The sequence below is a fragment of the Camelus ferus genome, chromosome 17, assembly GCF_009834535.1.
Source record: "Camelus ferus isolate YT-003-E chromosome 17, BCGSAC_Cfer_1.0, whole genome shotgun sequence".
Taxonomy (NCBI): Eukaryota; Metazoa; Chordata; class Mammalia; order Artiodactyla; family Camelidae; genus Camelus; species Camelus ferus.
The window spans coordinates 7,498,803-7,509,073 of NC_045712.1; the positions used below are offsets into that span (position 1 = coordinate 7,498,803).

Sequence of the window (10,271 nt, forward strand, 5' to 3'; positions counted from 1 at the left end):
TTAAGTGTCTTGTCTAGTGCGCCAGGGGAGCGCTCTGCCTGTGATATCTGATGTCAAACGAAGGTGCACCAACAATCTGTTGATTTTGGATGACGTGTAGCACCATCATCTCCTAGATAGGAAATTAGGAGCAAATCTTTCTTTCCCATTTTCAAAGGAGAATGACTCAGTGCAGAGTTAATGGAATCCCGGCTATCTATAGGAGCAGAATTTAAGAGGAACCCTCACATTCACATGCTTTTGGCGAAAGTTTAAATTGGTACTACCACTTTGGGAAACCAGCAGTAGCTAACAAAGACTCCTTCATGCTGAATAAAAGCAATCTGATGCTTGTGCGTTTATCTAAGGGAAATGAGTACACTTGTCCACCTCAACACATGTACACAAGTATTCACAGCAGCTTACATAATAAAAGCTAGAAAAAGGAAACAACCCAAATGTCCATCAGCACTAGAATGGATCAATAAACTGTGGTGTAGTCACTCGTGGAGTTATACTGGGCGATGAAAAAGACTCAGGTACCGCAATACACAACAACATGGCTGAAACTCATGGCCACATGGACACAAGAGAAAATGTCCTGTGTCATTCTATTTATTTGAAGTTTAAAGACAGGTTAAGTGAACCTATGATGGTAAAGCGCAGAGTAGTGAGTATTAAGAAGGTGTTGACTGGGAGAGGGTGTGAAGGAGCCATTGAGGGTCCTGGAAATGTTTGATATCTTTATCCAGGTGGTAGTTACACAAGTAAGACTTGGGTGCTTAGCTGTGTGTAAATTACACATTAATAGAAAACTGCTTAAAAAGAAAAAGGCGAGCTCCTTTCCACGGGCAGGGCTGTTTTGAGGGACTGCAGAATGAGCCATCCCAAGGCCCATGCCTGGTAAGAACAGCTTGATAGTAGCAGCGTGGTGTTCTCAGCCCATTTGGAGACAGCTCCTGCTCACACGTGTTGGGTAACGGTCACTCGTCACCCAGGCTCAGTCAACGCTGGTGAGTCGAGCCAGTGGCCTCAGGACTGCTTCCACCTAGAGGAGAGAGGCGGAGAGCCCTCGAACTCCACTCTGTGAAAGAATCACCTGGCCAGGTTCAAACGCAAATTCTGACCTGATAAGTCTTATGTGGGGCCTGAGCATCTGCATTTCCAGTTAATTCCCAGTTGATGCTGATGCTACCAGACCGATTTTGAGCATCAAGGCTTTCGAGGCAGGCAGTCCAGGGTGAGAATCTTGGTCCTGCCACTTACGAGCTCTGTGATCTTTGCCAAATTCCTCCATCTCTCTGAAGATCTCTTATTGTCTTCCATAAACTGGGGGCAGGGGGAAGGGCAAGCACTGCCCAGAATGGTGCAGTTCAACCAGGTCACATATCTAAAGTGCTTGACACATTTTCTGGCCTGTAGCGAGTGCCCGTTAAATGGTAGTTCTTGTTTTATTTATTATTGTTAATGAAGAAGCTTTGGGTCATGATTTGGAGGAAGGTAGTGAGTGTGGTTTGTACGGGCAGGAACTCGCATTCATTTATTTCCCGTAAAGCCTGTTGAAGGAAGACGTTTCCTCTCCCTTTACTTCTCTCCCGCTTCATCTCATAATCCTCCCCTCGGTCTCCACTATCAGGATAGATTTTCTCTTCACTTTTCTTCCCACTCCAATCCACCCTAAATCTAGTAAAGACGAAAGAACTCAGGCAGAACTGAAGCCTGAAGCCAGGCAGGTTGTCAGGTTGTCAGACTGTGCCCGGAGGTGATGTCTTTGTTAAAGAAACATCCTCCCTACTTGGCTCTTTCTATAGGGGTGGGCTTGGTCCCTGGGAGTCCAGGTCCGAGGCTGGGTCTCCACGTGTGCCCACCCTCAGCTGCCCTCTTCAGAATCTACCCATGCTGCTCTCTGCACAGGGGCTGCTCTGGAGGAAAACATATGTTCCTTAAGCTGCAGGGCTGTCAGTTGGTGTCTTTTTCAAGAACCGAATTAACTTGTCATCAAAGAGGGAAAAAAAGAGAAATGCTTGGTTCCATGTTGTCTGGAAGGTAACTGGCCTGGCCTGTGTCTGGGTTTCTGGGTGACCCTCCTTAGTTTGGAGGTGAGGGAACCATTCGACTAGCGCCTTGAGTAGATCTGAGGTGGGTGGCAGGCGGGGTGAAGGGAGCTCTGAGTCACAGCTTAGCTCAGTTCCAGGAAGGGAAGTTGTGTTTCATGAGGGCCAAGCACTAGACCAGGCACAGAAGGCTCCAAAATAACCAGCCACACAAAGGCGCCCACAGTAGGGGCAGGGAGATAGGAAAAGAAGCGAGTGTAGTGCTCTGAGAGATGTGCTGAGGTGGGGGTGGACGTGGATCCTGAGCACAGAGAAGGGGAAAGACAGGAAAATGTGGTAGCCAGCCTTCCGAGTTGACCTCCCAATGAGCTGCACTTCCTGGCATCCACGCCCTTGTGGATGACTCTCTCCATACTGAATCTGGCTGGCCTATGTAACCAACAGACGTGAGTGGAAGTGGCCCTTGTAACTTCTGAGGCTGGTCTGTAAAAAAAAACCGAAAAACCTTGTAGCTTCTGCCTTGATCTCTTGAGACACATGCTCTGGGAGAAACCAGGTGCTATGTAGAAAAGAAAGTCTATGTTGAGCCACCATGCCGTGAGGAAGCCCAGCATAACCTTGTGAAGGCAGCACAAGCAGACGGACAGAAAGATACCCGCCCAGCAGCCAGTCATCCCATCCATCTCAGCCAAGCAATGGAGAGGGGGTGAAGGAGCCATCTCGGGTTCTCAGACCAGTGGAACCTTCAGATGACCCTGGCCCCAGTCATCGCACTGCAACTGCGTAAGAGACCCCAAGCGAGAACCACTCAGCTGAGCTCAGGCAGCCCACAGCACCTTGAGTAACTATGAGCAATAATAATAAATCGTGGCTCTAAGCTGTGAAGTTTGGGGTGGCTTATTACACAATGGTAGGCTAGCGAAAGAGAAGAGGATCTTGGAGAAAGGAACCCTGAGCAGGGAAACTGGAGAGCAGGTTGCAGGACGGGGATGGCATCCCTGGAGAGGGGCATCTTGAAAAACCATTTAAGAAGGAAAAAAACAGAATGAGCTGTTGAGGAATTAGGAGCAGTTAAATATTCAGAGAGAGCAAAAGGCCAGGCAGGGAGATGTGGGAGAGGAGCCCGGCGAGGTGGGCGGGGGCTGGAGTCAGAGATTCAGTGCAAAGGGTTCTACATGACACTCCGTATGGCTTGTGGGAGCTGTGTTTCATTTACAATTTTGAGAGGTAGAGACAGTGAACATCCCCTCCAGAAATCTCTCCACGGCTGGTGCTGTTATTGTCCTTGGCAGCTGCAACAAGGACCACTCCAAAGGCTTGGTAAGAGCAAGGGCTCAATGGCCTTGTTGGCTGAAAGGAAGAGGGGAAAGGGTTAAGCACTGTTCAGAGCTCTTCAACTGCTCTTCCCAAGTCTAAGAAATGCTACAGGCAGGAGAAGTCCTAGATTCCATTTCGGCAGCAGCCAGAAGACACTGCCCTGAAACTGGTGATGTAGCCATAAAGTACCTACCTGTCCACCAAAGTTGAAAAATGTGTAATTTAATTTAGCCTTACACCACACCAGGTTTTCCCAGAAGTCTGGGGATGTCTCTCACTTCTGTCCACTTCTACCTCCAAATCTGCCAAAAGAGGATGAGGACTGTCCCCACACAGCTGCGGCTTCCCCTGTACCACCCCATCTACCTACCTACTCAAGCCTCCAACTGCTCCACAGCAGAATGGGAACAATAACCTCACCACTGACCTGAGAGAATTAAGTGAAGTACTGAGTCAAGTAAGCAGCCCGGAACCTACCCGCAGGGCACACTCAGCCAGTGCAGGTTATCTTCAGTCTCACCCTCGCCTCGGTGCCCTGGTCTTACCCCGAGTCCGCTCTTGGGGTGGCAGGTACAGAACAGATGAGCTGTCCGTGGCCAACATCGTTAATGGACTGAGTCCCTCTCTGCCTCAGTGTGCAGATGGCCCCTCAGTCTCTGGCAGCCTCGAATATTAATTAATTACTAACATTACTTGAGATCTCACTGTGCTACAAATGAGTTCTTCCTTTAATGCTCATAAAAATCCTGCACACTGGGAACACTTTACATTTGCAGGGACAGTAACTTGCCTGAAGCTACGCAGCCAGGAAGGGCCCCGGCTGGAATCTGAAGGCTCCAGCACCTGGCTAACCAGTGCCCCGCACGCCTCCCCCAAAGAGTCCGTCCCAGTGCAGGACAGAAGTGCCTCACGGCTCTCTGAGACAGAGATCAACTGGTTTTGCTCTTCCTCCTAAATCCAGTTGTTAAAGAAATGAAGGGAGGATGATTTTAATCCCAATTCCCCATAATCACTAGGAGGACAAACCCTCAAAAAACTCCATTCCTTGTTCGGAGGTTTTGAAGAATGATCCGGAGCTCACACTGGAAAATAAGTCCAATAGGACAGAGACCCTGTTTTCCTGACCATTGTGTAATCTGAGCTTAAAGCAGCATCTGGCCCACAATAGATGCTCAGTAAAGAGTTATTAAATGGGTGCAGGACCGACCTCTCCATTAGACCCAATAGAGACGGCGCCTAGGGGCTCATGATAATGTCATGACTTTAATGGCTTTTTAAAACAGAGGAAAAAACTAAATAATAGTAAATACCTAATAATGAATCCAGCCTCAATTATATTCATCCTGCTACCAATGTAGTCATAAAGTATAATTTTTAGCATTTTTTTTTAAATGGAGGAATGACTCACGAGAGTTCTGGTGCAGCCCTGAGTGGATAAGTGTGATGTGAATGCCCAGAATCTGGTAGAGCGTAGAACTTAGACAGGGTTCATTTCCTTCCATCTGTGCTTTAGGAAGAAGTGCAGGGCAGGCATTTATGACACGACACGTACCCAGCACCTCAATCTTTTCATGCCCACAGGCGCCTGTACCCTCCCCACCCTGCTGGAAGGGCATGGCAGTGCCACATACCACAGCACTTCTGTCCTGTGTGCCACAGCTGATTGGACCGGACTGCATCCTTGACCAGGGACAGCCAATAGGAGCTGCTAGGGGCAGGAAGTGCTGTCCACGAGGTGCTACCGTGAGCAGTGGCCAATCCAAAGGACTTGAAGGAAAAATACAAGAGAATCAGTAGATAGTAAGAGAAGAAATCAAAGAAGACACAGAGAGATGGAGACAGAATAACAGAGTTGTGGGAACGATGAAATGGACTGAGGATCCCCCAACTCTCACTGTGGGCGGGGCCGAAGGATCTGGTTCTTGGAAGAACGTCAAATCCTAGACTCTCATTTCCTGAGTGCCTTCTATTTTCTAGGTACAAGACTAAGTGGCTTATATACATCATCTCATTCAGCCTCCCGACAGACTTACAGCGTTGGTTTTATGTTTATCCTATTTCCAACATGTGGAAAGGAAACTGAATTCATTTGCTCAAGCTTGCACAACTAGTAAGAGGAAGAATCAGGTCTCAGACTGAACCTGTTGGACTTCAAATTCCACAATTTACCAAGAAGCCATCTTGTTTTTGCCAAATCCCAAAGTTCATTCCAATCTCCGTGAGGCCGAACAGTTCACCTTTCTTGGGTTCTCTTAAGATCCCTGTCTGCCAAGGTGCTATATATGTCTTTGCAATTCACTCCTCACCTCCCATGACATGACATAGTCAAGTTCTTTGTCTTCAAAAGACCAACAGTCCAGGAGAGGGTCAAGGAGAGAGGATGTGCGGGCAAACAACGTGTCGTAGACCTGAAAAGAGGAGCCCTCAGGAGTTGTGTACTGACGAAGAGAAGTGGCCCATTTGCCAGGTCACAGTGAGAATGAGCTTCAGATGGTTTGGAAAATTCTGGATCATGGGGAACCCACAGGGCAAGCAAGACCAAAAAGGTTTTCCTTTTCCCCACAGACATGGCTTAAATGGGAATAAATGTGTACAAAGTGATGTTTAAGAAGTTTCTTCTGGCTAAACCAGGATGAATTCACCACAGAGAAGGATGGGGCAAGAGGCTATTTTTACAACAGTTGGAGAAGGATAACTCAGTTTGAACTTGGGTGGTAGCATAGAGGGGGGTAGTAAGGGACATTGAAAAGTGCCCAGGAGTGATTAGATGTAGGTAGAGTGAGAAGCAGCCGGAGGAGCCTTCTACATCATTTCCTGGAAAACGCTCCAAAAATTTGGAAGCACCAGATAACAGTGGCAGAGATTCCTAGTTGTCCATAGCATCCTTTTGCTCCTTCTTCCTTAGTGTATAAAAGCTCAAAATCTTAAGCTGGGCACAGCTCCCTTGCAGTTTAGTGTGGCAACGGGCTGGTCTCCCACAGAAATGCGCCCACACTAGTCTCCCAACCACGCTGGCCACTGGCTGGGAGCAGCCACGGGAAGAGTGGTCTTGGTCACAAAATGGTGGCAGATTCATCAGTCAATTGCTCTCCTCATAGCGGGAGATCTGAGTGGAGCACTTTCATAGCTGCCACAGGCTTTCCCTCTGTCTTTTGTTTGTTTGTTTTTTCATTTTGCTGTTTCTGTGCTGGTTCTGTGCTCAGGCAGACATTCCCCTAGTGGTAGAAAGATGGCTGCTGCTGCTCCCTTATCACATCTCATTGCATAAATCAATGGGAAAGAGCATCTGCCTAGCAAAAACCTCGTTATATCTCATTGGTTCAAATTGTGTCACATGCTCACCTCTGACTCAATCACTGTAATAAGGGAAATATGGCTTGCTGATTGGCTGAGGCCTGGACCACAAGTTCCACTCCAGGAGAAGAGATGACACCATAGCCAAACTCCATGGTGGGAGAGTAGGGGAGGATGGTTCCCAATCAGAAGGGGGTGGGGAGCAGGGGGCAGGTCGGGAACTGTTGCTGGGGAGACAACAGAAAAAGTCCCCTGATAATAGTATTCAGTGCTCTCACACTTATTTCATCCTAGAAGCCTGTTTTCAGAAAGCATTTTGCTGAGTCACTTCTGCAGGGCAGGTAGTGAGAACCACTGCATCTTAGAAATATTAAGAAGTGTATCATACCTGTGTAATTGCACCTTCTGTTTATTCTTTGGAAATGGGTCATCAGAGTTAGGGATGTTAGCAAAGGGAAAAAAAAACCTAATTAAATGGGGTCACATGGTTGATCGAACCATCCAGTTGCCCTTTCTTGATATATTCTATTCTCTTAGCGGTTTTATTTCAAAACAAATGCAGAATTTGCTAGATTTTACGTATTTTTAAGAGAAAAACGAATGAGATCTCACCCATTTCCCCACAGTGTCTTTAATCACTTTTCCATTGCATCCCCAGTGCTCCTGTGACCTCCCAGATAGGAATCTTTTAGGGGTCTTCATTCTTTGTCACCAATGACACCTATGGGAAAAGAGCTACTCCCTTCCCCTCCCACCTTGCTCTGGGGGTTAATGCCCAGCTGGGAGTCTAACGGAAAGAAGCGATTTGGATCTAGCGGCTGTGAGCCAGTGGGCCTAGGTGGCCAGACTTTAAAAACACCATGTCCTAGGCATGTGTGAAATTGCATCTCCGTTGACTCTGACGAGTTACCTGAGAGCAGAAGCATGTTCAGAAAATTCACCACAGAGAATCATACTTAGCAGACTGTATTTTAAAGTGTACAGAAGGCAAACAGTACCATTCTTAATGTTATGCAGTTTCTCTTTAGAGGAAATAATAAAGTTATCAGTAATAATAATAAGAAAATGAAGCTGTCATTTTCAGTGTGTCAGGCACTCTCCTAAGTATTTTATATGCGTTATCTTGTATAATGTTCACAATCAATCCAACAAGGTAAGTAATATTATTGTTCCATGTTAAAGATGAGGAAATTGAAGCTCAATGAAATTAAGGGGCAAATTCAAGACCATGTGACTGGTAAGTAACAGAGTCAGAATTTGAACTCAGTGCTGTATAATTTCAGTATATGTGTTCCTAAAATTAATGTGATACCCTGCCACTTAATGATGCGATCTTGTCTCAGCCTAGTATATAGCTGTCTCATAGGGATGTTGGGAGAATGCATGAAGACCTTAGACACTGCCCTGCATGCAGGGATGGGCCCACTGGAAGCTATGGGTTTTATTTGCACTGAACTCTTTTTCTTTATTGTCATCATCTTTAACTTAGGTGGGATGACATCGCCAGAGACCTCCGATGCTCTTGTCTGCCTTGAGCTGCCAGACCAGCACCAGTGCCATGTACCCGAGTGTTACCAGCTCTGGACCTCACTTATATGTCAAGACCCTGACTTCTCACAGAATCCTCTGCTAACAAGCATTCACAGAAGTCACCATGTGCTCATGAATATAACCAGTGAGTAACTCAGGGCATAAGCCATTTTATGTCCCCTCTTCTGCTCTGGTCCCCTTTCCTGGACATGCTCAGCCTACAAGGTACCATTACTACTTCCTCTGGGTGAGTTGTGTCAGACTGGAGCCCCCTCTCATTTCCTGTACCTGATTTGCTGATGCTCTCTGAACCTGCTGTGTTTTCGGGAGTCCTCAAAGGGCCAAATGGAAGGGGAACTTTACTAAAGCATAGCGTGCGCACAGAAATGTACACAAATCGTAAGTGTTCGTCTCCATGAATTTTTCATAAAATGAACCCACCATATAACCAGCAATGAGATCAAGAAACAGAACCTCCCCAGCACCGTAGAATCTTCCTTGTGTCCCCTTCCAGTAGCTAATAAAGGTACCCTCCCTGTAAGGGTAACCACTATCCTGACTTCTAATGCTATAGATTCATGTTGTTGCCTGATTTTTGAACTTGATATAAATAGGAGCCATAGAATATAGACTTTTGAAGCTCTGCTTTCTTTTGCTCAATATTGTATTTGTGAGATATTTATATTAATGAGTGTAGGTATAGTGTATCATTCTCATTTGTGTGTAGTATGCTGTTATATGACTAACTCAATTTAGTTATCCATTCTACTGACGATGGATATTTGGACAGCTTCCAACTTTGGACCATTGTGAACGGGTTTGCTGTGATATTCATGTTTTCTGGTGAACATATATATGCAAACATATGCATTTCTTGTGTGTGTGTGTGTGTGTGTGTGTGTGTGAATGAGTGGAATTTCTGGCTCATAGACTTTGCATATATTCAGCGCCAGTATCTAAACTTAGTATCTACTAAGTAACTACTAAGTTTAACAAGGCTTGCAAAGTGATTATACCAATTTTTTGCTCCCCTCAGTGGTGTAGGAATTTGGAAGAATGTGTACAGTATTAGGGCATTTTTTTGTTTCTGTCCGGGGACCCCCAAATATCTAAATTCTGCCTTAGACTAAGCTACCCCTCTCCACCAGCCTCTTGCTTATATCAGTTAAGAGTTTTTGGTTGCAAGCACTAAAAGTCAACTCTAGCTAACGTATAGGAGATGCTCACAGAATGATGGAGTTAATTCTCCAAAAGGAAATCTGGATGTTGTTAGAATAGAAAGTGGATTCTGGGCCAAAGGATAAGACTTGGACATGGGCAGGAACCAAGGCAACTTAAGAGGCTGGCGGCATGAATGACAGAAGCAGTCTCCAAGCAGGAATTGTGTTAGCACGCCACTCTGTGTCAAACGGCCTCGCTCTTGGTCCTTCACTACACAGTGGTCCAGGAAAGGAAATCCAGTTGACTGAGCTTACACAGTGGGTGGGCCTGTTCTCTGGCCACCTTAGGGGAGGGAGAGGGGGTGCCTGTTCCTTTGAGTTGTGTAGTAGGAGGTGGTCACCAGCAATTTCCCTGGATCAAGGAAAAACATAATTCCCCCCGAAGAAATCTGGATGTGTCTGGAATGGAAGATGGATCCTGGACAGTAAAAAAATGATGACTGTTCGCCAGTCTAACAGAGATCTGTGCACATGGAATGATGGCTAATCAGAAGCAAAGTCACACTTTTTGGTTAGCTGGGTGCCAAACTGCAACACAGACAACTCTAGGAGCTCAACTGGAGCACTGTAGAATACCTTCTTTTCCCTAGAATGGTATATTAGTCCCTAGAGCTTCCATTTTAAAAGTGGCCACAAACCAGGTGGCTTAAAACAGCAGAAGTTGTCCCCTCATAGTTCTAAAGGCAGAAGGCTGAAATCACAGCACTGGCAGGGCACGCTACCTCTGCGGGCTCCAGGGCAGGGTCCTTCCTTGCCTTTCTGCTAGCTCCCAGTCTCTGAAGTTGCTGGCAGTCCTTAGTGTTCCTTGGCCTGAGGCTGCGTCAGCTTCAACCCCTGCCCCTGTCTTCTCGAGGGCTTCTCCCCTGTCTGTTCCTCT

General features: G+C 46.5%; 1 protein-coding gene across 1 annotated transcript in view; it reads left to right on the forward strand.

The window, feature by feature from the left end:
• SHQ1 (SHQ1, H/ACA ribonucleoprotein assembly factor) overlaps positions 1 to 5,272 on the forward strand; it is a 183,449-nt gene extending 178,177 nt beyond the window's left edge. The window contains exon 12 of the mRNA XM_032458087.1: positions 4,932 to 5,272. Coding sequence (XP_032313978.1) covers positions 4,932 to 5,147 — 216 coding nt within the window. The 3' untranslated portion in view covers positions 5,148 to 5,272. The remainder of the gene's footprint in view (positions 1 to 4,931) is intronic.
• Positions 5,273 to 10,271: the final 4,999 nt, after the last annotated feature.